We start from the raw sequence: 27433 nt of genomic DNA, 5'->3' as shown, positions 1-27433 counted from the left end.
CTTTTTCTACTGGACATAAGGAAGGCGTTGTAATAAGGTACTTTCACGTGTGTGTGTGTTTAAATCCTGTTTTGTATCGCATGCTGCCGCGGAAAGATGTAGGGTGGAAATGTTGTTTTCAACTGGAACACAGAGGAGAGTGAACTGAACGGGCGGTGATGTCTTCATCTCCTCGCCTGTCCTTCCCTCTCCTCATACAAAGAGGCATGTAAAAGCAGGCATACATTTCCTAGTCCATATGTGGTGGGGAATTTAAGCCTGATCTGGAATTTTTTTTAAGCCATTATACCCCTTTTGTCTTCGTCTCCCCACCCCTCCAAGCTAACCACATTCTCTTAAATATTTCCATAATTATTTGCAAACAAAATATTTGTCCTTTGAAAGGTACCGTTTAAAGACACACACACCCCTTCCCCGGCACCTGAACAAAGAGGGTTTGCTCGTCATTGGGAAGGCTTGGTGGGGTTGGAACTTTTCCTTCTTTCCCCATAACAAAAATAGATTTGGGAGGAGGACGGCGACCACCCTTTCCCCCAGGAAAAACATAAGGGCTTTTTTTGAGAGGTGGGGGTTAGATGCTGTAGACTTGCATTGTTCTCTGGCTACCTTTCCCCTTTAGACGAGGCAGGAGAGAACTTTTGTGTTCATTGTCGAATGGTGCCGGAGCGAGTGTGCACCATCGGCCACTTGGGCTGATGGCGTTCAGCTTCCCTCCATTATCCTCCGGCACAATAACAACGACATAGTGAGCCGCAGTAGCTGTGAGTCCCTGAGTTCCCTCTAAGCTGAGTTAGTGTGAGCCAGCTCACAGTTTTTTAGCCTCTGGCTCACAGATTTTTGTCTCGGCCCAGGAAGGAGGGCTCCAGAGCAAACTTAATTCATGCAGCAGCCAAATCGCTCGCTCACCACTTTGATGCCAGTGGCTCACAAAGTAGAATTTCTGCTCACAAGACTCCACTGCTTACAGGGAGCATTGCATCCTCTTTGGGCTTGCTTTTTGGGTGCTCTGCCCGCCCCCCAGGCCTCCCAAAGCCACTGTGGTCCAGATCCTATTGGAGCACTCTGGGCTGTTAAATTAAATGCCTGGGACTCAGCCCAGCGGAGACCTTTGCGTCATCTGCTCCGGACGTGGTGTGTGACTTCATAGCCACGGCACTCAGTGGGGCATGTGGCTTTCTGTAGCGCTGAAAGGGAAAGCAGGCTTACCTGCGACTCTTTGAGCACCACGGCCTGTCCTGTAGGCTTCAAATTGTCAAGCGATTCCTTCCTTGACCGTTGGAAGCCAAATCCAGGCCAAGCCTTAACCATCCTCAAGTTTGTGTCCTCCAACATTCCCAGAAGTTTCTCTCGAATAGATCGAGTGGGAAGGCCCTTTCAGTTGCTGGTCTCTTGAACTCCAAAATGGCTTGCATTTAAGAACATCAGAGGAGCCAATGTTGGATCAGGCCAATGGCCCATCCAGTCCAACACACTGTCACACAGTGGCCAAAAATACCAGGTGCCATCAGGAGGTCCAGCAGTGGGGCCAGGTATACAGGAATGTATACAAAGTTCCTGAATAGGTACATGAAACCTGAGCCCCCAAAATGTCAGTTTTCCCTGCACTCTGCTTTTTTAAAAACTTTTTTGTCTGTTAATAGATATGTACAGTTTCTGGATTATGTTCCTGAGTGTGGCTTTTGTGTTTTTTTTCCTTGCTGGGCAGGAAAATATTTGAAGACTTTCAGGGTGGAACCAGGAGAGGGATGTAAAACTTTACATGGTTAAGGATTCTTTTATCATTTATATATTGCTGTAAACAATTAACCATTTTCCAAAACTTGGAAAAGCGGCCAAGGGCATATCTGTATATTCTCGGATCGTTTCTACCTGTGGAAAGTGTGTTTTCCTCCACTCAAGACGGACTCCGGAGAAAGTTAACAAGTTAATTTTTCTTAACAAAAATCAGTAGCGGGGCTGACCATGTGCGTGTGGGTCAGATGTGAGCATGTTATTATTATTATTATTATTTTAAAAAAAGCTTAAATGGTCGCTTTATTAATACCACTGCTTTGTTAAATGAAATTTATGTCCCTGCAAAAGCAGAGCTTAATTTCATCCCACCCAAAGAGTGAATAAACTTGTGGCTTCTTGGAAATATCACTGGCTTGTGAAGCTGATGCTTCCATCTCTTGGTGAACAAAGGGCTGCTTGGAGGACTTCATCTGCTCTCAGCGGGTTCGAATCCGTTTTTAAAAATGTCTCTGCTTCTTATGATTTAAGAAACCGCAGTGAAACTGAACTTAAGCTTGTGGTTTATTTCATGCTGTTAAACTGTGGCACCTTTAGAGTGACGTTCCTAAATACTCGAGAGCTGATTCTTCAGCGCACGGCTTCTTCTGCGGTTCAACTCAGGACTTTTAACCAGTATTTCCTGGAATTACTGTTGCCCAGGATGCAACTGTTGTCTGTCACTCTCAGAGGTTTTTGCATGCCTTACTGAGATGATGGTTAGAGAACAGAGAAAACCAGTAGGTATTTCTGCCCACATGGAAGCAGGGGCAACCTTTGGTGTTATTTGGTGTCTGGTGTTCAAACGTTGTTGATTGGTTGGGCTCTTTGGGTTTCTTGAGGTAGTTGACTTAGCATTGCTTCCCCTCAAGAGGTGGTCGTTGTCTCCCAATAGGTTTTCCAGCATGCTATTTTAACACCGCCCCTTCAATGCCGGCGACCGCCATTAAGAGCGTCGGTGAATGACTTTTGCTCGTTGTACTGTGGTCAAAAGGGCAGAGTCTCTGCTTCCTTTTCCAATTTGATTTGATTCAGATTCACATTTACACAGAGAGCGATTAAAATGTGGAATTTGCTGCCAGAGGGCGTGGTGATGGCCACAGGAATCAGCAGCTTTCAAAGGGGATTTTATAGATTCACGGAGGATCAGTCTATCAATGGCTGCTAGCCATGGTAGCTGAGCGGAACCTCCACATTCAGAGGCACTAGACCTGGCTTTTCTTATGTTCTTACGGTGTTTCATCCTGTATCTAGGCCGTCTCGTGTCCACGAACAGGAGTTTGAATTTCTCCCCTTGAAATGGATTCTCGGCAACGGGCGAGGTCTCCACCTCCACGAATGGAGAATTCTGCCCTGTTGGTCTCACTTCCCTGCGAGCGAAATCCTCCCGGCCATGAAATTCTACTAAGTCTGGACAGTCCAAACGTGGCTTGTTTGCAGAGGCTGGGGAGATGGAGCCCTTAAGCGTTAACGCCATTCTTGGTTTTTATCTCTGGGCGCAAGTGTCTTTAGCTGGAGGGTAGCTGTTGAGTGGAGCTGTGGTGTGAGCAAATATTGGTTGTTTTGGCCAGGTTGTCTGTACTCCCTGAATGTGACACCTTTGCACGAAGGTTATCTGATGCTGATAGCAAGTGGAACAACCTCAGTCATGGTCCCTGGTTCATTGGGATGTGGCTGGTACTGATGCAGTGAAAGAGCCTAGAGGGTGTCGAACTCATTTGTTATGAGAAGAAGAATAGATTGGATTTATACCTTGTCCTTCAGTACCCAAAGGTGTCTCAGAGCGGCTTACAAACTCCTTTCCCTTCCTCTCCCCACAACAGAGGTGAGGTAGGCGGGGCTGAGAGAGCTCTGACAGAAACTGGTCTTTTTCAAGAACAGCTCTTATCAGAACTAGGGGCTTGCCCAAGGTCATCCAGCCAGGTGCAAGTGGAGGAGTGGGGAATCAAACCCGGTTCTCCCAGATTAGAGTCCGCGCACTTAACCACGACACCAAAGTGGCCCGGATCTGACATAAATGAGGCCTTGTTGGGCCGGGCCATGTGTCATAAAATGTAATGCCAGGTAGTGGAGATATAAACTTTATAAAGGACACGAACACCAAGATTTTTTTTTACTTAAAAACATGGTTAAAAGATTAGCACTCTTGCAATATTTTGTTTATTTAACAGTGTCTGATAACTGACACCTCTTGCTCTGAATTATTGCATCAAAATGTCTGTGCTGTTGCAATCTTGAGTATGCTGTTCAGGTGTGTATCTGTAAGCTGCAAACCTACGATGACGCAGCAGCAGCAGAACTGGAAGAAGAAGAAGCAGAAGATGGCCAGCGCGCGTCGCGCGCGGGAGGGGGGGGGGGGGGGGGGGGGGCCCTGATCCGGCCCCTGGGCCGCATGTTTGACATCCCTGGCCTAGAGGATCTTAGCCGACACATTGCTTGAATCTGACTTGCTTTTTCTTAACACCTCATTGTCTGAAGCCGGACAGAGACCTGTTGTTCGGCTCAACTACTGCGTCGCTCCAAAATACACACTTTTAAAGCTGCAAAATGATGATGATTATATTGGGGGGGGGGGGTTTGGACTAGAGCGCTGAATTCCAGTAGGCTGACCTAGCTTTGTGTGCACTTGCGTCTCTGCTAATGGTGATGTGCTTTCTGCTCTTTCTGCAGGTAAAGGCTTGGTGTCAAAGAATGCTAGTGACCACGTCACGACTGCGTGGGAACTGAGAACAGGAGGCTTTTACCGCTCCGTGCCAAATCTGCTGAGCGGTTTCATCTGCCGCATTATTATTTGTAAGTGGTTTTTTTTGGGGGGTGGGGTGTTTCTAAAGCAAATAAAAAGTTAGCTGCCAGGGAAATTTTTCACAGTCTGGGCAGTGTTCCCTCTAAGCTGAGTTAGTGTGAGCTAGCTCACAGTTTTTTAGCCTCTGGCTCACAGATTTTTGTTCTGGCTCAGGAAGGATGGGGCTCCAGAGCAAACTAATTTATGCAGGAGCCAAATCTCTCACTCACAACTTTAATGCCAGTAGCTCACAAAGTAGAATTTTTGCTCACAAGACTCCACAGCTTAGAGGGAACATTGAGTCTGGGTTATCGGAGCAAGAAGAATAACAGAGGTGGTCAGTTCGTTATCCTGATCCACAGAAGAGTCAGAAGAAACCACGGTCGGACTCGTTCCTATGCCCCAAGCGGTGGCTGGGTGGGCAGGTATCGCAAGGGGACGCTTTGGGCGGTGCAGCACTGCCTGCTGCTGACGGCCCGTCAGTTGGCTCTTCAGAGGCACAGCTGCAACACTGGCTGGAAAAGCTGGCAACCTCCATGTTGCCGTAATCCAGGTGTCCCCAACATGGGGCCCACGGGCACCATGGTGACCCCCCCCCCCCCCCGGCACTTTCTATGGTGCCCGCCAAGTTTTTCTAGAAAATGGGTGTGGCCGGGTGAGGCTTCCCCCCCCCACAGTGCCTCTGACTGGCCATTGGAGATCTGATTGGCCGTGCCAAATTTTAAGAAGTTGCTTCAGCACAAAGGTTTTCTGCTGGGTGACCCAAAGGCATACAGAATGTTCGTTTTGCAAAGGCATCCTGTTCAACTGAGCTTCTGTCTGAAACGGTGAAGAGTAACTGTTAGATTTATGTGTAGCCTCATTCCCTTGTGTTTTGCGGTTAGCTCTGCCTCCTGGAGCAGCCATTTTTGCTGTAGCGCCCTGTATCAAAATTCTGAAGGTGCCCTGCAGACTCACAAAAGGTTGCGGGCACCTGACCTAACCCCCAGCATAAAGAAGGAGATTACACCATTACATTTAGAACAGAGAAAAGGAAGTCCTTCACCCAAAGAGTTGTTAACACACAGAATTCACTGCTGCAGGAAGTGGTGGCGGTTAGGGTGGGCACAGACTGGCTCACGAGCCAAAATTTGGCACGAACTTGGGCCTGTTCGGAGACCCTGAACATTTACTGGACTTTTTTCCAGTTTGACTGTTCAGGGCCATTTGAATGTAACTGCTGAGCAGCGTGGAGTCTACCCGTCAGCTATTAGGTTGAAATGGCTGGCAGCGATTTAATCTTTCTGGGATAACTCCCCCCACTTTCCTCTGGCCGTGGCTTGCTGCAGCCAGGAGAAAGGGGGAACCGGATTCATGGCGTCTCTTATGTTCTTATGTGGAGGAGCTAGCTTTTTCCTCTGAAGTGTATATTTTTAAAACAATCAAACAGAGGCTTTTAGATATTGAATTTCAAAAACTGCAGCCCTTTCATCCCCCTGTCTGCTCTTCAGCTACATTAAATCTTAAGAATGTTGTGGGATGTATTCCCCAGTATTTGTATAATCTTGATAGTCCTAGTCATCGAAGAGCTTTCTCCCTTGCACGAGTAAATGCCTTTCCATCAAAAATACTGTATGGTAGGTTTCAAAATATTCCTAAGCACGAATGGAGATGTGACTGCGGCTCTATCTCTCTTGATTCAATTGATCACATACTGTTAGACTGTTCGTTGCATGCATCTGCTAGGGAAAAATGGTTAAATAATTGGTTGCATGGTAAACATCATCTTCCTAATAAAATAAAATGCCAAATTCTATTGAATGATACAACAGTAGAGATTACTGTGGCAGTGGCCAATTTTTTAGTTGATGTGATAAGAGTGAAAAACGTGGGAAACTCCGTTTTATGATTTTATAATTATCTCATTTAGCTGATTGTGTCATTTACTGTCTCTGATTTTAATGTTGGATATGCCATTAAAGGTCTATTGATTGATTGATTGATGTTCTTATGTCTGGGGAAGTGATGCTCTGTCTTCCTGGTGCTGGGGGGTGGGGCAACAGTGGGAAGGCTTCTGGCCCCACTGGTGGGCCTCCTGATGGCACCTGGGTTTTGGCCACTGTGTGACACAGAGTGCTGGACTGGAGGGGCCACTGGCCTGATCCATCGTGGCTTCTCTTATGTTCTTCTGTACGCTCCTTCAGATCATAGGTTAACAGAATCCTTTTAGCAGCAACACGGAAATGCGCTCTGTGTGTGTCTCGTCTTTTTCCTCTTAAGCTGTTCATTGTCTCTCCCGTGGCTAACGTGCTCCCCCTCTTCTTGCAGCATCATAAAAGTGGGAAGACAAAGCAGGATTTGATGTTTTGTGTGGCACCCAACGGAACAGGACCCATCATGAATGTGACCAAGGGCGGGCTGGTGCTGTTCTCGGCCAATTCGAACCCATCATGCATGGAGCTATCGAGGAAGATCGCTGAGTAAGTGGAGCTGTTTTTGGGGGGGCGGGGTGGGATGTTTTGTACGGGTTTGACACCGATTGCTGGCTCTTCTCAAGACCCTTGGTTCACTGGCTGCTTTGAGAACAGAACACAGCTTTCAACGAGATGAGTGTTGAGTTACTTAGATTCATCGGGGTCACCATGTTGGCCTGAAGCAACAGAACAAAGTTTGAATCCAGTGGCATCTTTAAGACCCCCCCCCCAAAAAAAGAGGGGAGAAATCTAAACCAGCAAAGCACAAACCTCCAAAGGAAGTTCAGAAAACTTATTGATGGCCAAAAGTTAAAAACAAAAGTAAGTGTACAAAAGACATATAAAAACCTAGTAGGGGCCCAAATGAAGCCTCATAAAATGTTCCAAGTTACAAATGCACACACAAAAAAGACAGTCTATGACCTGGCGTGTTTCGGCTCACAAGAGCCTTCTTCAGAGGTCAGTTAGTGCAAAATACAACAAGCGATAGAGTGCCTGTGACACACGTGAGGCAATTAACAATAAATAAAATAGGCCCAAGGTTGGAATGTTCCAATATGGAATTGAACGGCACACCGAAAAGTTTCTATTTGGGGCCACAAATATATCTGGCCTTGTGTCACAAGTAGTCGTATATACTGGAAACCTTCCAGTTTACAACCTAAGAGTGCAAATAAAATTGCCTTGTCAGGGACAATGTGCCATCTATATTCTGGGTATCAGCTCTCGTGTGCATGCAGAATTGAACTTTGTGGGTCTTAAAGGTTCCCCTGGACTTAGGCCAGGAGTCCCCAACGCGGCGCCTGATGACACCTTTCCTGTGCCTGTGTTTTTTTAGAAAGCGGGTGGGACCAGATAAGGACTTTGCCCAATAAGGCTTCTGATTGGCCACTGGGGATTGGACTGACTGCAGATTTTTTTAAAAAATGTAGCTTTGGGGGCAGCCGCTGTCACAGCACAAGGATCTTCACCGTGTGACTAAAAGAAAGTCGTGGCGGCCATTTTGTGGCTGGCCCCGCCTTCTGCAGCAGCCATTTTGTGACTGCGCCCACCAGACGCTTTCAGAGTTCCAGAGGTGCTCAAAAAGGTGGAGGGGAAGGCTTCAAACTTTGCTTGGTTTCCAGTTTGGTTTTGTGGGAACAATAGCTAAAAAGTACGGTCAACAAAATACGGAGCGAATGAGTCTGTCTCTTTGTTCCCCTGTGGCTCGGGAGCATGTTCTCAGGGTGGTGTTCATTAGTCTGTTTCTCTCTGGCATTTTGTTTCTTGCCGTGACGCCCACCTCGCCTTTCCCTCCCTCTTCAGGCGCCTCGGAGTAGAGATGGGCAAAGTCCAGGTTTACCAGGAGCCGAACAGAGGTGAGCCCGAAGGGGGGCCATATCCCGCCGTGGCCCCTCCCTGGTGCCGAACACCGCTCCTTCGAGCCATCCCTCCACGGGCATTCCCCCCCTGCCCTCCCTCTGCCATCCCTCGAATGTGTCTTGTGCTACGTGAGTCAGGGGACCGCTTCCTGGTTTTTCCTGCCCCACCCCAGTTCCTTTCGTTGGGGAAATTTCGGAGTGCAGGAAAATTTTCCTGGACATCCAATGCTCCCTTCTAAGCTGTGGAGTGAGCAAAAATTCTACTTTGTGAGCTACCGGCATTCAAGTTGTGAGCGAGCGATTTGCTTACTGCATCAGCCCTCCTTCCCGAGCTGAGACGAAAATGTGTGAGCCGGAGCCTAAAAAACTGTGAGCTGGCTCACACTAACTCAGCTTAGAGGGAACACTGCCCCCATCCCCACTGTGTTCATTGGGGGGGGAGAAAAGCCGGCAGGGATACCAGTTGCATCAAAGACAGAGAGGGAGAGAGACAGTTGTTCTAAACCAAAACGCAGTTTATTCCAGTATACACTCTTAAGGCAGAAAACACTTTGTAGCATTTCAGTATTCAACACAGAATATTTCAACACAAACCCAATACACAAATAGTGCGCTTGTAGTTCTATAAAGGATCTCCTTTGTTGCTCTGCCAAGACCCATGATGGAGGGTGGCTGGCCAGAGAAACAGCAAACAAGACTAAATCAAGAAGAAGAAGGAAGAGGAAGAGATTGGATTTATACCCCGCCCTTCACTACCCGAAGGAGTCTCAGAGCAGCTTACAATCTCCTTTCCCTTCCCCTCCCCACGACAGACACCCCGTGAGGTCGGTGGGGCTGAGGGAGCTCTCTCGAGAACTACCCTTGAGAGAACAGCTTTGAGAGAACTTGTAACTGACCCAAGGTCCCACCAGCAGCTGCGTGTGGAGGAACGTGGAATCAAGTTCGGTTCTCCCAGATCAGAGTCTGTGCGCCTAACCACTACACCAATCCGGGTCTCAGACGTTAAGTACCTTTTCCTATCCATAAGAGCTGATGAAACTGTCAGTCAAGCCTGTTGCCGAGCATCTGGCATATACCTGGTGTGCACGACAAAGCTCAGGCCTTCCTTTCTATCTCTGGGGTCAGGAAAAATCAAGGAAAGCTAGGGAAAGCTAGAGCGACTCAGTCAAGGAAGTTAGTTACAGATACCCTGTCTATTTAGAATTTGATAGTGTATAAAGATTCCAAAAGGCAAAAATCATATAAGGTAAGAGTCGTGTACAGCAGGCTCCCGAAGCCTCCTGGGATTCACCTGCATCCGGGTGCTCATTGAGTGTGATGGACTTTTTCTTGTAATTCTGCGAAGTTGTATTTGTGATATAAAACGATCCTTATTAAATGTCCCAGTCATTCACATCACAGGGTTTGCTTGTATGTTGTATTTCCTATATGGATAGCTGTGATCCCTTCTTGGGAAGGAGAGCAGTAGCGAGGGCCCACACATTATCCCACAAAGCAGGAGTTCTATAAGATGAGGATAGCCTTGCCCAGAAAGACATTTCATGCAGCAAGAACTTGACTTTGGGGGGAAGATGTCCGTACTGGGTTCTAGGGCAAGAGGCACTCTCCCCCCGCCCCCGAAACAGAATGTTCGTTCCAGACTCAGAAAGACAGGCAGGGACTATCAATCAATCAATCAATCAATCAACCTTTATCGGCATAACCTACAGAGCATACAACTCAGTTTGCAAAGAATACTGAAGGTCTTCTTAAAACGTCATACCAGAATTTTTGCAGCAGTTTCAATTATTACATGAAGAAGAAGAAGAAAAAGAGATTGGATTTGTACCCCACCCTTCACTACCCAAAGGTGTCTCAGAGCGGCTGACAAACTCCTTTCCCTTCCCCTCCCTACAACAGACACCCTGTGAGGCAGGTGGGGCTGAGAGAGCTCTTGACAGAAACTGCTCTTTTTCAAGGACAGCTCTTGTCAGAACTACGGCTTGCCCAAGGTCATCCAGCCGGGTGGAAGTGGAGGAGTGGGGAATCAAACCCGGTTCTCCCAGATTAGAGTCCGTGCACTTAACCACGACACCAGACTGGCTCTCGTATGGTTCTGGGTTGTCAACAAACAACGTAAACCTTACTTTTATCCGGTTTCCCTGAATACTTTCCCAGCCAAGGCTCAAGGAATATCAATCGCAAGTCCAAAAAGTGCACGAGAGCAGCACGTGTTCCAGAGCTTCTCTCTCCCCCTGCGAGCAAGAGCACAATCTGTTGTCGAATGGGAATTTTTGGAATCTCCCCCATAATACTGCTGATGGCAACACATTACGCCTGGCTAATGTGCATGCTCTGCGTTGCCCCGGGATCGCTAAACAAGTTAGCTATTCAGCCCTGTGCCCAAAATGTAAAAGCCCCAAACTGAGGAGTGAGCATCTGCTTTTTGCAAGAAGAAGAGATTGGATTTATACCCCCGCCCTTCACTACCCAAGGGAGTCTCACAGAGGCTTACAGTCTCTTTTCCCTTCCCCTCCCCACAACAGACACCCTGTGAGGTGGGTGGGGCTGAGAGAACTCTTGACAGAAACTGCTCCTTTTCAAGGACAGCTGTGCCAGAGCTTGTGACTGACCCAAGGTCACATCAGCAGGTGCAAGTGGAGGAGTGGGGAATCAAACCTGGTTCTCCCAGATTAGAGTCTGCACACTTAACCACGACACCAAACTGGCTCTCCAGAACCTGCCTCTCAGTGTCGATCACTCTTTCAGGCAGGGACTAGAGGTTGGGTGGGCTGGGGGAGAGTTCTGACCGTTCCAAGGGGAAAAGAGGGGCTGGGGTCCTGAAAATAATCCCAAATAAGGCGAGGGGAGGGAGAGTCCCGGGCAGTGTTCCCTCTAAGCCGAGTTAGTGAGAGCCAGCTCACAGTCTTTTAGCCTCCGGCTCACACATTTTCATCTCCGCTCCGGAAGGAGGGCTCCAGAGCAAACTAAGTTATGCAGCAGCCAAATCGCTTGCTCTCAACTTTAATGCCAGCAGCTCACAAAGTACAATTTTTGCTCACAAGACTCCACGGCTTAGAGGGCGCACTGGTCCCGGGGAAGGAAGCGGGCTCGAGTTGATCGATGAGACGGGGTTGGGCGGGCTCGCTGACCGCCGACCCACGCAGCCACGCACACTGAAGGCCTGTGTTCTCTCTCGGCAGAAACGAGGGTTCAGATCCAAGAGTCCGTGAGAGGGAAAGATGTCTTCATCATCCAGACGGTGTCAAAGTGAGTGATGGGAGACCTCTGCTCGGGAGGAGAACCGGTCCTGCAGTGCAGTCCGGCGCAAGATGTTATAACGCGGGTAGCGGGGCAGAGTGGCGCCATACCTGTGGCCTTCTAATTTGTGTTTTCGTTTTGATCCTTTTGCCGTTTGCTGGGTATCGCCTTTGGTTGCGCCGACACCTTTTGTCGCACTGCTGACTGCTTTAGGCACTGCATTGACTTTCAAGTGTTTGGAGGTGGTGGTGGTGGTGTTCTATTCCAATGCCTCCCGTGCCTTTAATTGTCTAGGCAGAGTTTTCCTCTGTACTCAACCCTGTATAGACAAAGGCATTGTTTTCCCCCCAGAGAAGGGGTCACAATGTGGAGATTCATACCAACAAAAAACCACTGTGATAAAATTAACAATGACACATTTAATAATTCTGTGAGCATCAATTTGTGAAGCTATTAATCTGACAATATAGTTAGAGAATTCTGACATAAGCAAAGCAAAGTCCAACATAATCATATCCTCGATGACCACACCGGTTTTTGCACTCATTTCACCAATCTTCCTCATGAGTAGTCTTATAGAGTTGGAAGGTGTCAACCTCTGGGTTCACTTTAGTTTCTTTTTAAAACAGTATAGCTTCTTATTTTCTTCTTTGTCAAATTATCCTGTAAAAAGCATTGTTAGAAGGAGTGGAAAAAGACATGAAGCTGAATGGAATAGTTTTGTTATCATTTTTAAATAGAATAATTTTAGACTTACTTTCAGTTCCATTGCAAGTACTTGAATAGGGTATAAAATCTTAGAATAGGGCATAAACATTTTGGACTGGCTGCTACGATTAGAAATTTAGTAATTGGCTTGCTCCTATTCAAGTAGGAAGATTGGTGAAATGAGGGCAAAAACCGGTGTGGTCATCGAGGATATGATTATGTTGGACTTTGCTTTGCTTATGTCATAATTCTCTAACTAGATTGTCAGATGAATAGCTTCACAAATTGATGCTCACAGAATTATTAAATGTGTCATTGTTAATTTTATCACAAGTACTTGCAATGGAACTGAAAACAAAACTATTCCATTCAGCTTCATGTCTTTTTCCACCCCTTCTAACAATGCTTTTTACAGGATAATTTGACAAAGAAGAAAATAAGAAGCTATACTGTTTAAAAAAAGAAACTAAGCTGAACCTAGAGGTTGACACCTTCCAACTCTATAAGACTACTCATGAGGAAGATCGGTGAAATGAGAGCAAAAACCGGTGTGCTTATCGAGGATATGATTATGTTGGGCTTTGCTTTGCTTATGTCAGAATTCTCTAACTATATTGTCAGATTAATAGCTTCACAAATTGATGCTCACAGAATTATTAAATGGGTCATTGTTAATTTTGTCACAGTGGTTCTTTGTTTGTTGGCATTGTTTTCCCCCCATCACAGCCATGCAGAAGACATGTCAGTTTGCTTTAAAAACGTCCCCCCCCCCCCCCCCGCCGCGTGTACTATTTTTGGCAGAGAGAAGCGGCTTTTGTAATATCATCGATCTCTGGTGCGGCTTCATCTGGAATACTGTGTACAGTTCTGGCCACCGCTTCTCAAAAAGGACATTGCAGAGCTGGGGGAAAGTACAAGAGAGGGGCGACCAAGATGATCCGGGGGTTGGGGGAAAGGCTGAAGCGTCTGGGACTTTTCAGTTTGGGAAAAGAGACGACGAAGGGGAGCGGAGACCATTTTTCTCGTTGTAGACAGATACGTGCCGTAGGTTGGGAAACGCTCCCGTCCCCAAGGGCACAGGTGATGTCATGATAATCACGTTTCCCTGCATCGCCGCTGTCGGTTTCCTAACATCCAGGCTCACAGCTTGGGTAGTCACAGAGAGCTCACTCCCGATGCCACAAACATGGATCTGCTTAGTGACAGGTGGAATTTTGGAACTGAGTTTTCCACACACTGCTCGCCCAGTTAATTCCCCCCCCCCCCATCTTCTGTACTCCAGATCATAGAGTGATACCAGATTTGTTTATCTTTTTTTTTGCTTGCAAGTCAGAGCTGACTTACGGCCACCCCGTAGAGTTCTCAAACCAAGAGAGGAGCAGAGGTGGTTTTGCCACTGCCTGCCTCTGCGTAGCAACCCTGGACTTCCTGGGTGGTCTCCCACCCAAGTACTAACCAGGGCCGACCCTGCTTGGCTTTAGAGACCTGACGAGATCGGGCTTGCCGGGGCCAGCCAGGTCAGGGCCAGGGTGATACCGGATCAACCACATCGACACCCGAAGAATCTGTGTTGGGTGAACCCCTGCCCAAGCCGAAGAGAACAGCATTTATTTTCGGCACATGTAACTAGGTTGTACGAATTCATTCATAAGCTGTTGCATTAAAAAAAAAACACACCTGCGCTATGTCTTAATGTTTATGATGCCAGCCAAAGTTTGACAGGTGTGTTTGTTTGTTTTTGCTCCCCCCAGCACATTTCTGCTTTTGGGGAAGAAGTCTGGGGCCCCTGCCCCTCCGGTCACCACCAGTGTTCTGAGTGAGTGTGAGCTAGCTCACAGTTTTTTAGCCTTCGGCGCACACATTTTTGTCTCAGCTCAGGAACGACGGCTCCAGAGCAAACGAATTCAGGGGTGTCGAACTCATTTGTTATGAGGGCCGGATGTGACATAGATGAGACCTTGTTGGCCCGGGCCACATGTGTCTTAAAATGCAATGCCAGTGAGCGGAGATACAAACTTTATAAAGGACACAAACATGAAGATTTTTTTTACTTAAAATAAAAACAAGCTTAAAACATCAGTTCTGTGAGCTGCATACCTACTTTTGATTTATCGACATTCACCACAGAAATCTCATGCTCAGAGTTCTGAGCCTAGGGCCCAGGGGGAAACATGCAATGGCTGAGTGATTAAGAGAATCTGGCCAAAAAAGCTATGGTGCAGCAGCAGTAGAACTGGAAGCAGGAGATGGCCAGTTCCACTGCGGGCCTAATGGAAGCCCTCCGGGGGGGCCTGATCCGGCCCCTGGTCTGCATGTTTGACACCCCTGAACTAATTTATACAGTAGCCAAATGGCTCGCTCACAACTTTAATGCCAGTAGCTCAGAAAGTAGAATTTTTGCTCACAAGACTCCACCGCTTAGAGGGAGCATTGGTCACCCACAGTGGCTCATAGACGGCCTTATACTGTCCTCTTTAGCAGTGGAAAGTCAAACTGAATAGAGGGCCAACAATACAATACATATAGGGGCCCAATACAATACAGTTATACAGCATAGATGCAAAATGGACCAGAAAGGAATTGCTGTTAAAAAAACAAATACATATAATAAAATGGGTAAATAAACAATGCCTCTATTATACTTAAAAAACAATATTGACTTATTTCCAGAGTAGTAATTCCACTCTGGAAGTAAGTCAATATGTTCTTTTTAATGTATTGTGGTATAAGCCAATTTGTTCCTCACAGTGTCTGACCTCTGAAGAAGGCCCTAACAGGCCGAAACACCTCAGGTCAAGTCCATTGGCCCTTGTGCGTATATGACTTTGGAATTTTTACATGAGGTGTGATCGGGCCCGTCACGGCTCAGGTGGGGTGTCACCTGACACTGCCACCACTCTGGATTTAGGTTCCCTTGAGAAGGCCCAGAGCACCCTCCCAAGACCTTCAGACCTCCTTTTTGGCCGAATGACAGGCGTGAGGACCAGGCAGAGTGAACAATGAAAATAGTTTATTTTATAAGAGGTCAAACAAACAAGGTGCAGAATAATAACAGTAAGTGGGTGAAAAGAAAATACATCAAATGCCCTAACGCATCTAAATATACACTGTCCCTAGCTCACTATCTGCAGTGGCCTTAGACTACTCACCCTTCCCTCAGGATGAGGGTCTCTTCCCTGCAGCAGCCTTCCTTCTGGCTCTGCCCTCTGGGAAGAAGAACAGCTCTTCCTGCTGCTCCCGATCTTTTATTCCAAGCCCTCCTCTTTTCCTATTGGTCAATTTTGGCTCCAAAACCTCGCAGGGGCTTCTGGGAGCAGTAGGCCCAGCCTCACCTACTGCTAGCTAGGCTCCCTGGGCCTAGTAGGCCTCTGGTGGCACAGCCCAGATCATGACAGGGCCCCTGTAGGTTTTTCAATCCTTTACAAATAACTCCCATGTATTTTTACATATTATTTATACATTAAGTTTTTATCGTTGACCCTCTACTCAGTTTGACTTACCTTTTAAGGTTCTTGCTGAGAGCAGCACTCCCCCCCTCCAGATGTGAGCCAGGCGTGGGTGGGGGGGGTGCGGGGAAGGTCTCCGTGTCGCTGTCCGCTTTCACAAGGGATCGCTTTCGTTTCCTCTCCGGAAATTCGGCGCAGCCGTGAGGGGGCCTCTGACGCTCCCCCCCCCCCAAAAAATCTAAAATGTGAAGGATCATTCTGCCCTTATTTATTTATTAATCTTTCTTACTGGGGCTCAAGGCAGATCAGACAGAATAAATCGCGACAATCAACAGAGCGGGACGTCCCGTAGACAATGCGGCAGAACCGGACTTGTAGAAATACGGGAACCAGCCGGAGGTGCAGCCCAGCGTGTCTTAAACACGACACATTAAACGGAGCAAGAATTACGTAGAACGACAAGATCTACCCGCTTTACGGCAGCCAATAGTATGAACTGTACACAGTGGTACAGTTTATCCTCAAAGCGAAGAGAAGCATGTACATGGCCGCTTTTGGAAAAAAAATACCGCACTCAGCGCAGTGGCGTGCTTGGGAATTTCTGCCCGTTAAAGATGTGCAACTTCCCCTTCCCTTCTCCAGTGAACGGAGGGCCTTCACACTGTATAACTCCCGTCAGAAGGAGGACTTCTTTTTCTAAAAACAAAGTGTCTGGCCCGAGACCCAGAGCCTTCTCGTTGCAGGGACGTGAACACGACCGTCATGGAACTCCTGATCATGGTGTACGCCTGCAAGACCTCCTGTGCCAAAGGTATCATCGGAGTGGTCCCCTACTTCCCGTACAGCAAGCAGTGCAAGATGCGGAAGAGGGGCTCCATCGTTTCGAAGCTGCTGGCCTCCATGCTGTGCAAAGCGGGTGAGAATGCAGAGCCGGCGTGGCACGGGGGTGGGGTGGGTGGGGGGCAAGGTTCCCTCTAAGCTGCGGAGTCCTGTGAGCAAAAATCCTACTTTGTGAGCGACCGGCATTAATGTGGTGAGCCAGCGATTTGGCTGCTGCAGAAATTAGTTTGTTCTGGAGCCATCCTTCCTGAGCTAAGGCAAAAAGCTGTGAGCCGGAGGCTGAAAAACTGTGAGCCAGCTCACCCTAACTCAGCTTAGAGGGAACACTGGTGGGGGGCAGCGTTCCCTCCAAGCTGAGTCAGTGTGAGCCAGCTCACAGTTTTTTGCCTCCGGCTCACACCTTTCTGTCTCAGCTCAGGAAGGGAAGGCTCCAGAGCAGTGTTCCCTCTAAGCTGAGTTAGAATAAGCTAGCTCACAGTTCTTTAGCCTCTGGCTCACGCATTTTTGCCCCGGCTCAGGAAGGATGTGGCTCCAGAGCAAACTAATTGATGCCGTAGCCAAATCGCTCGCTCACGACTTTAATGCCAGGAGCTCACAAAGTAGAATTTTTGCTCACGAGACGCCGCAGCTTAGAGGGAACATTGCTCCAGAGCAAACTAATTGATGCAGGAGCCAAATTGCTCGCTCACAACTTTAACGCCAGTAGCTCCCAAAGCAGAATTTCTGCTCACAAAACCCCACAGCTTGGAGCACTGGTGGGTGGTGTCCTTATGGGATGTACACCGCTTCAGGCATCTCTGTATGCCGGAACTGGCCACCGTTTAAAGCCCTATATGACTTTTTTTATTATTATTGTGTTGGATTTGTGTCCCGCCCTCCCAGGGCTCTTCTGATGTTGTCCTTGGGAGAAAGCCTCCCCCTCCGTGGCATGTAGCTGGACCTCTGGAGGACCTGCTTGGCCGTTGCGTTAGACGGGATGCTGGACGAGACGGACTGTTGGTCTGATCCAGCGGGACTCTTCCGATGCTCTTATTGTGAAATAGCGATTCTCTCTCTCTGCTTTCCCGAAGGTCTGACTCACCTAATCACCATGGACCTGCATCAAAAGGAAATCCAAGGTTTCTTCAACGTTCCCGTCGACAACCTGAGGGCATCACCATTTCTACTGCAGTACATCCAAGAGGAGGTGAGCCATATCCTGTCGCCACCAATGTTCCCTCTAAGCTCTGGAGTCTTGTGAGCAAAAATTCTACTTTGTGAGCGAGTGGCATTAGACTTGTGAGCGCGCGATTTGGCTGCTGCATAAATTAGTTTGCTCTGGAGCCATCCTTCCAGAAAGAACATACAACTCTGTGAGCTGGAGGCTAAAAAACTGAGCTAGCTCACACTAACTCAGCTTAGAGGGATCACCGGTTGCCACTCTCCTGGCTGGGGGAGGTTTGAGTCCCGCCGAAAGGATTGGTCCCTTTGTCTCTCCATATGCCCGGTGCTGCAGCTGAGAAAGCGCGCTGCCTGATTGTGCCAGGAGTTTGTTTTGCTCCCACACGGTGCTGCGTATCTTACATTTCCCACCAAAGATGTGAGATGTAAAAATGGCGTTTATTCTCTTTCGGCATTACAGATTCCAGACTACAGGAACGCTGTGATCGTGGCCAAATCTCCCGCCTCGGCAAAGAGGTCGGTAATGTTTGTTTTCAGAACTACTGCGGTTGTAGAAGAACACGCTTATTTTTTCCCCCTTCGCTTGAGAGCCGCTGCAGCGCGATGTCTGGGATATGGAGATGCCAACTGGGGCATTCCCTGGGTTGGATTGCTCCCGCGCTATGATCTCTCCAAGTGGCTTTAGGTGAGGCAGTCTCTTTGCCTCGGCCCCTGCCTCCATCTGCAGTATGGGAGTGATAATACCGATGTGCTTCACAGATCTGTTGTAAGCATTACAAGGAGTTTATCATATGGCCCATACCTTGTTCCATCTACATTGTCTCCCAGTTTGGTTCCAGACACACTTTGAGGTGCTGGTCTTGACTTTTAAAGACCTACATGGCTTGGGGCCTGCATATCTGAAGGGACTGCCTAACCCCCTTACAAACCGACCTGACCCTTGCAGTCGTCTTCAGAGGCCCGCCTTCTGAAATCAGGGCCTTCTCCGTCATGGCACCAAAGCTCTGCAACTCGCTCCCTGGAGAGAGACTGTCCCCTTCCGTTGCCGTCTCCCACCAGCAGGTGGAGACTTTTGTGTGCTCTTCCCTCAGTGATTCCTCCTTCCTGCCTAGTGTTTTATTACTGTTTTTATGTTTGTGTTTTTAAGCTTGGTTTTTATTGCTTTGACGATTTGTTTTGTTTTTAATGATTTTTACAAACTTGTTTTTATTATGTATTTTTTGCTTTGGTCTTTGAAAATCTGAATTCAAGTGCTTTTTTAATGACAGGGTAAACCAACCGTCTCCTTTCCAGTAATATCATTCTTAGTCCACTTTTTCTTTAAAAAAAGCCCATACAAAAGCCGTTTGAAAACCGTAGGACGATATCTTGGACCTTTGCGGACCGTTTTGGCCAGTACCAAACCCCAGCAGATCTGAGACTTGCCAGTAGCCAGAGACTTGCCAGTAGCCAGTAGCAAGAGGCTAAAATAGTTGTGTGATTGTTGATTAAAACTTGCCAGAGAAGGACTATCAGAGAAGCCAACAACTGAAGCAGAGAATACATTGCAGTAGCAAAAACAAGAAGGGCCACACCCAGTCACAGGAGATTAAAAATAAGGCCGAGGCCGATGGTGTAAAATCATGTAGAAATATATTTTATTACACAGTTAAAATTCCCAAAAAATTCCCTATGCAATTCGCCAACAGGCTTCATCGGGAATCTTTTGTTTTGCAGTAATTTTTCAGAAGGAGTGCAAGATCAGTAGCAAATTGTCAGGGGAAGTCAAGTTTCTTCCAGTGACTATTTGCTATTGATCTTGAACTCCTTTTGTACTTGCACCCCTTTTGAAGAATGACTGCAGGATGAACAGAACCCCCCTGACAGAGCTCGTTGGTGGAAATGCATAGGGGATTTTTTTTTTTTACATTTTAACTAATAAAATATATTTTTACCTGCTTTTGCGGTAGCGAAAACAATAGCCAGAAGGCCAAAACCGGCCATCTCCCCCCCCCCAATATTTTTATTCAGTTTTATAAGACAAACAAAAAACAAACATAAATAGATGCACATAAGAGGGAGATTCTAACAGTTTCATTTTACCCTTTGTCTTTGATACCTTATTATAGTCTTAAGAATTTTTTGTTTGTTTTTTCCACCCATACAATTATATTTCAGTAGTAATTACATCTCTGACTCTTAGTTCCTTAGTTCTTTTTGTTTTAGTTAGTGGGTAGAGGTCCGGGAATTTTAGTTTTTATTCTATCCACTAGGGAGCAAAGTTCGTTGTGGACGAAGACAACGGGCCCTAGAAAGGTAGGGTGGGCGGGTGGTAGATAGATAGGTAGATGGATTAAGGAAGGGTGAGGGGGGAAGACATAGACAGACAGTCAGTAAGCCAGACAGGGAGGGAGGGGGGAAGGAGGAGGGGGGGAAGAAGTGAGAGCGATGGGGATGAAGGGAGAAAGTGAGAGAGGGAAAGAAGGAAGGGAGATAGGGAAAAAGGAAGAGAGAGTGAAGAAGGGGGGGTAGTGGGGAAAAAGGGGCGTCAGTGGTTGGCTCAGCACCGCCGCCCCCGCCCCTCTCCTGCTGCCCCCGGAAAGCTGGCGAAGGTGGGGGGGGGAGCAGCGAAAATTAACGCTGGCCTTCCACTGATTCCCTCCAGCCCTAGCTAGTTGGGCGGGGGGGGGGAGTCGGGTGGTGGCGAGTGGCTTATCGCCGCCACTGCCGCTCTTCAAGTGCTCCCCGGTTCCACTCACCCACCAGGTGGTTGTCAGCAGTAGTCTGACGTCTGAGGGGAGCGGGTGCAGCCTTTGTGTTCTGAGGTGGGACTTAGGCGACACAGCCAGTGGAAGCTGGGGAAGCTTCTGACGAACAGTTCAAGGCTCCAAACACTGTTGGTGCACATTTTCTCTCCGCTGCGTGACTCCTGCGTCTTACTCAATTATATATAAGGGAGAGATTCGTAAAATCTTGACCATGTGTTTTTAAAATAATGAAGAAGATGGACAAAATAATAAAGAAGATGCCGAGATGGACAAATTGACTATGAGATTAAGAGGAAGTAATAATTTCCTCTTAATATCGTAGTCAATTTGTCCATCTCGGCAGTTTCCAATATTTTGGCTATAACTTCTTCTTTTGAAGGTACTTCTGTTCTTCTCCAGTATTTCGCTTATAACATCCTTGCTGCTGTTAGTACATGTACAGTAAGATAAAAATCTTGCCTCTCATAGTTTTCCAGCCATCTTTTGTTTTCCTTTTGAAATGTGCTTTTATTATTATTATTTTTTTTTAATGCCCCTTGCCTGCAGGGCGCAGTCGTTTGCGGAGCGTTTGCGGCTGGGGATCGCCGTCATACACGGGGAGGCGCAAGATGCCGAGTCGGACCTGGTGGATGGACGTCATTCACCCCCAACGGCCAAAAACGTCGCTGCCATTCACCCCAGCTTAGAGATCCCGAGTAAGTGACCTGGCGTTAAAGGTGTACGCTTGTCTGTCAGTGCGTACATCTTAAAAGGAGACCAGCGATTGGCCTCAAGTTTGGCAGGCCTACCCCACAGTTCAGGCGTGTGGGTTTTCCTCCGGGTAGCTTCCACTCACTTCTGTCTTCAGTCTATTTACGAGTCTAACTCCGAGCTTGTTGACAAAAAAGTTTCAGCAACGCTGTGCTCAGGATTATTAGGAAGGGGATTGAAAACAAATCAGCCAGTATCATCATGCCCCTGTATAAATCGATGGTGCCACCTCATTTGGAGTACTGTGGACAGTTCTGGTCACCACACCTCAGAAGGGATGTTATAGCATTGGAAAAAGAGCAAAAAAGGGCAACTAGAAGGATAAAAGGGTTGGAACACTTTCCCTATGAAGAAGAAGAAGCGATTGGATTTATACCCCGACCTTCACTACCCAAAGGTGTCTCAGAGCAGCTTACAAACTCCTTTCCCTTCCCCTCCCCACAGCAGACACCCTGTGAGGTAGGTGGGGCTGAGAGAGCTCTGACAGCAACTGCTCTTTTTCAAGAACAGCTCTTATCAGAACTATGGCTTGCCCAAGGTCATCCACCAGGTGCATGTGGAGGAGTAGGGAATCAAACCCGGTTCTCCCAGATTAGAGTCCGGTTCTCCCAGATTAGAGTCCACGCACTTAACCACTACACCAGACTGAAGAAAGGTTAAAGCACTTGGGGCTCTTTAGCCTGGAGAAACAACAACTGAGGGGTGACATGATCGAGGTTTATAAGATTATGCGTGGAACAGAGCAGGTGGAGAAAGAAGTCCTTTTCTCCCTTTCTCACAATACAAGAACTCGTGGGCACTCAATGAAATTGCTGAGCAGTCGGGTTAGAACGGATAAAAGGAAGTCCTTCTTCACCCAACGAGTGATTAACACATGGGATTCACTGCCACAGGAGGTGGCAGCGGCTACAAGCAAAGTAATGCTCTGTACTCTTGGTGCTTGGGGGGGGCAACAGAGGGAGGGCTTGGGGGAAGGCAACAGTGGGAGGGCTTCTAGTCAATGCTCCCTCTAAGCTCTGGAGTCTTGTGAGCAAAAATTCTACTTTGTGAGCTACTGGCATTAAATTTGTGAGCGAGCAATTTGGCCATTGCATAGATTAGTTTGCTCTGGAGCCCTCCTTCCTGAGCTAAGACAAAAATGTGTGAGCCGGAGGCTAAAAAACTGCGCTAGCTCACACTAACACAGCTTAGAGGGAAGACTGCTTCTAGTGTCCTGGCCCCACTGCTGGACCTCCTGAGGGCGCATGGTATTTTTGGCCACTGTGTGACAAAAGAGTGTTGGACTGGATGGGCCATTGGCCTGATCCAACATTGGCGTCTCTTATGTTCTTATGTATAAAGCTGCCCGGCCACTTCTGGTCAGTTTCACTCCCGAAGGAACAGCTGTTAAACCAAACAGCTGACCAGCAGGGAGTGCAACTGACCAGAAGCTGCAGGGTGGCTTCCCTTTCTTTCTCCAGCCTCGCCACCGCTGTGGGGCTAGGCGCACTGGGGGGTGTCTGGCGGGTGGTGGGGCGGGGCTTGTGGGTGGCAGGGCTCTGCCCCCAAGTACTTGCTTTGGCTGCAGGGCTGCTTTGGGTGTTCTTTCTCATTCAGCTTTATAAGTGCAAATCATTTGAGGGGTTTTTTAAAAAAGAATTTGTCTCTCTATCTGGACAGAATGAGGACGAGTTGGGTGGGGGGGAGCTAACACTTCATAGATAAACAGAGCGTTTCCGGCAAGATTTTAGGATCCGTGATGTGCTCTTTGCTTTCCCCTCCCTGTCTCGACCAGTGCTGATTCCAAAAGAGAAACCGCCCATCACCGTCGTCGGGGACGTGGGAGGAAGAATAGCCATCATTGTGGTACGTAGCGGCTTTCACTGGGTTTGCTTTCTTTGGCGGCAGTGGGAGCCGCTGTCGAGTCGGACCGGACTTACGTTGACCCATAGGGTTTTTGAGGCAAGAGACAAAAAGGCGGTTCTGCCACCGCCTGCCTCTGCGTAGCCACCCTGGGCTTCCTGGGTGGTTTCCCATCCAAGGACTAATTGGACCGACCCTGCTTAGCTTTGGAGATCTGACGATGAGATCGGGCTAGCTTGGTCCATCCAAGTCAGAGCAAAGGATGAGCAGAGGTGGTTTGCCATGGCCTGCCATTAGATTTTTATTAATATAATCTGAACGTTTTTTGTTGTTATTTTTAATTTGGTAAGCCGCCTCAGGCAGGCTCCTGGAGTGGTGGCATCATTTTTTCTCTCTCTTAAGTAAATAGTAAAATATTTTTTTGGAGAGTGCCGAAGAGGGTTCCGAATAGACCAGGGGTGGCCAAACTTGCTCATCTTACGAGCCACGTAGAACAATCGTCAGGTGTTTGAGAGCCGCAGGACACGAGCAAAGATTACACGTTTTTCTTTTTAAAATGTGCAAGTTTGCTTTTTATTCCTATTCAACGAGACTGCCAAAGATAAAGGGGGTAAAAACAGATATTGATAACAATATTTATCTGTCTGATTATATTTATTTGTCTGCTGATGCTATTTATTTGTCTGAGAGAAAGAGGAAAAAGAGAGAGGTGGAAAGAAAGAATGAAAGAGGTGGAAACAGAGAAACAGAAAGCAAATAGATGGGAGGGAGAGGAGAGGGGGGGAAGCATGCCTCCCCTTCGCTTCCCCAGCTGCCCTGCCGGGAGCCGCACAGTGTTCCCTCTAAGCTGAGTTAGTGTGAGCCAGCTCACAGTCGTTTAGCCTCCGGCTCACACATTTTTTTGTCTTAGCTCAGGAAGGGTGGGTCCGGAGCAAACTAATTTGTGTGGTAGCTAATTGGCTCACCCACTAATGCTGGTAGCTCACAAAGTAGGATTTTTGCTCACAAGACGCCACAGCTTAGAGGGAGCACCGTGCACAATATGTGTGTGAAAGAGCCACATGGGACTCCCGAGCCACAGTTTGGCCACCCCTGGAGTAGACTCTCTTAGGATGGCTCACATCACCTTGTTCTGGTAGAAGCGATTGTCAGACTGGTCCATGTGTGGCATCCTTAAAAGCAACATTTGGGGCTCTTCTCGTTCAGTCCTCCAACAATTTCCCTCCCCTCCGCCCTCCATTTTGCATAGCAAAAGTTGATCGAGGAGCATGATTGGAGCCGGGTGAAGTGTAGCAAAGAATAGCCTCCGTCCTTGCCCCCCCCCCAGACCTTTCCCTCAGTGCCAGCGCTCAGTCCCGCAATACACAGGGGCGTAGCGGTGTCTCTGAGCATGTGCCGAGTGTCATTGAACTCCCGGTTGCGTGGCCCCCCAGCTGGCCTGCCGGCTCGTTGCCCGGGATCATCTGATCGTCCCTCTCCCGTTTCCATTTTGGGCCAGGACGACATGATCGACGACGTGGATAGCTTCCTGGCCGCCGCCGAGACGCTCAAAGAGCGAGGGGCGTACAAGATTTTCGTCATGGCCACCCACGGCCTCCTTTCCTCGGACGCCCCCCGGTTGATAGAGGAGTCTGCCATCGATGAGGTAAGCCCGGCCCCGTTGGAGACAAGGGCGGGGCAGAACAAATGGCCTGTCGAGCCTGTAAAGGGAGGCTGCCATATCGGAAGCGAGTCCCTTTGAGCTGGAGGGGGTTTGCTTCCAAGTAAGTGTTCTGTGAGGGAGCTGCGGTGGCTCAGAGGTTAAGACGCTGAACTGCAGGCCGGAAGGTCGGTAGTTCAGCAGTTCAAGACCCGAGTGCGCGCGACGGAGTGAGCTCCCAGCTCCTGCCAGCCTAGCAGTTTGAAAGCAAGAAATTATGAGTGGATACAGGAACACAATACAGGAACTCGTGGGCACTCCATGAAACTGCATAGCGGTCGGGTTAGAACGGATAAAAGGAAGTCCTTCTTCACCCAAAGAGTGATTCACACATGGAATTCACTGCCACAGGAAGTGGTGGCGGCTACAAGCATGGACGGCTTCAAAAGGGAATTAGATAAGCATATGGAGCAGAGGTCCATCAGTGGCTATTAGCCAGAAGGTATAGATAGGGGCTCTGGGGTAGTGTTCCCTCTAAGCTGAGTTAGTGTGAGCTAGCTCACAGTTTTTTAGCCTCCGGCTCACACATTTTTTCTTGGCTCAGGAAGGATGGCTCCAGAGCCAACTAATTTATGCAGCAGCCAAATTGCTCGCTCACAATTTTAATGCCAGTAGCTCACAAAGTAGAATTTTTGTTCACAAGGCTCCATAGCTTAGAGGGAACATTGCTCTGGGGCAAGTGATGCTCTGTCTTCTTGGTGTATGGGGGGGGTCAACAGTGGGATGGCTTCAAATGTCCTGGCCCCCACTGGTGGACCTCTAATGGCACTGGTATTTCTGGCCACTGTGTGACACAGAGAGTTGGACTGGATGGGCCAACATTGGCATCTCTTATGTTCTTAGCACCGCAGCCCTAGTGTCGAATTTGACTGGCTTTCGAGCAAGGGAAACCTTTACCTAAGTGTTCTATGAAAGGGAACGTCTTCTAAAACTGCTTGCATCGTCACCAATGAGATGGTGTTGTGCTCGGCCTTGGTCTTGAGGGCCACTTTTGTCATTTGTAGCTCATCACGGTGGCAATATTGCATGAGATTCATTCCTTATTATTTTTTTGTATAGTTGAAGTTCCACGTACATGGAAGTACTCATTTTGACTTTGTGAGAAGTTAAATATATATTTGATTGTATAAATATTTGAAGCCTGACTTATATATAATTAATAATGTATTGGTAACGTAATTTTGCATGGTGCTGTCGTTTTGATGTTATGATCTTACATTGGGCAATGGGCAGATTGCCAGTGGGCAGGGCCTCCTGGTTGATGAACAGCCACTCCTGCGCACTGCTTAGAGGGAACACGGCTTCCCCAGCCAGCTCCCGACGCAAAGCCAAAACGATCGATAATGATAAAGGGCTTGATTTCCCACATTTAAAGTGTTGGTCCCACACCGGGAAGCTGGAAAAACAGGAGACTGAGAAACCATCCTTTCTTCCTAGTTTCTGATACCTCTTTTCTCTCTGTCTCTCTCGCTCTCTCTCTCGCTCTCCCCCTCCCTCTCTCTTCGCAGGTGGTGGTCACCAACACCATCCCGCACGAGATCCAAAAGCTCCAGTGCCCCAAAATTAAGACCGTGGACATCAGTATGATCCTCTCGGAGGCCATCCGCCGGATCCACAACGGGGAGTCCATGTCGTACCTGTTCCGGAATATAGGCCTGGACGACTAACCTCGGAGGCTTTGGAAGAGGGAGAAGGAGGAAAAAATTCAGGGGCCAAAACTGGACACGGACAGGATATTTTTGAACTGTGAATCTTTGTGGCTTAATCCTTTGTATTTCAACGGGAAAACACACCCCACCCCACCCCACCCTATTGAGTCGCTCCCTTTTAAGTTTACTAATGAGACTTTGAAAGCTATTCCCCCCCCCCCCTTTGCTGTTTTTGAGAAAAACAAACAAGACATGACCCAAAATAAAAACACCGCAGAAAAACCAGGGGGGGGGGATTAGTCTGTTAAGTTAGCTGCACTGCTTTAAAGGCACGATCCGGCGCTTTCCCTGGATGGGTGTCTTTGAAAGGAACGGTGGTCCGCGCAAGAGCGTTTTGTGGCGCCTGCGTTCCATAGGAGAACGGTCCCACTATCAGAAGAGCAGGTTGACTGCTCATTGTGGGATCCTTCTCCTAGCTGGCCCGTAGAGGCGCCTCAGAGGATCTGTGTGCCTGGATCTTTTCCCACTCGGAAGCCAAAAACTTCACCTTGCGGAATGAAGACCGCAAGCGAAGGGGGCCTTCCGCAAAACCCTTCCCCACCGGCTGGCTCTCGAGCCGCTCCCATCTACTTTCCTGAGGCTCGTGTAGAAGGACTTGGTGGATCGCGCCCGAAAAATGCAACACGTCCCCACACCCTCCCTTCCGAAAGGAGCGCGGCTCCTCGATTCGACATTCCCCATTTCCAAAACCGCTTGCTTCAACAAGTGCTTTCGAAAGGGTCAGTTTCGGAACAAATGACAAAAGTAGCCGCCGCGTCAAACTTCTCGCGTCCGCCAAGCCAAAAAACATTTGCGCCATCGTCTGCAGCTCAGTGATCTTTTATTTTTATTGTTTTGGGGGGTAGAAGTACTTTTATAGTAAAAGCATATGAAATATGCACCGGTATTTATTGTTTGTGACAAAATAAAATCTTGGGGTTGTTTT

At 48.1% G+C, this 27433-nt stretch overlaps 1 protein-coding gene across 1 annotated transcript; it reads left to right on the top strand.

Moving 5' to 3' along the window:
- Positions 1–27433, top strand: PRPSAP2 (phosphoribosyl pyrophosphate synthetase-associated protein 2). The gene is made up of 12 exons (XM_015409315.1): positions 1–37; positions 4441–4563; positions 6860–7011; positions 8311–8363; positions 11549–11615; positions 16504–16676; positions 17671–17786; positions 18222–18277; positions 21055–21203; positions 23033–23103; positions 24599–24745; positions 26308–27433. Exons 3-12 carry the CDS (start codon positions 6893–6895, stop codon positions 26464–26466), a joined length of 1110 nt encoding a protein of 369 aa, XP_015264801.1. The 5' UTR covers positions 1–37; positions 4441–4563; positions 6860–6892; the 3' UTR covers positions 26467–27433.

Source organism: Gekko japonicus, unplaced genomic scaffold (assembly GCF_001447785.1).
Source record: "Gekko japonicus isolate JY-2015 unplaced genomic scaffold, Gekko_japonicus_V1.1 scaffold103, whole genome shotgun sequence".
Classification (NCBI taxonomy): domain Eukaryota; kingdom Metazoa; phylum Chordata; class Lepidosauria; order Squamata; family Gekkonidae; genus Gekko; species Gekko japonicus.
This window is presented reverse-complemented; position numbering and strand designations above follow the sequence as displayed.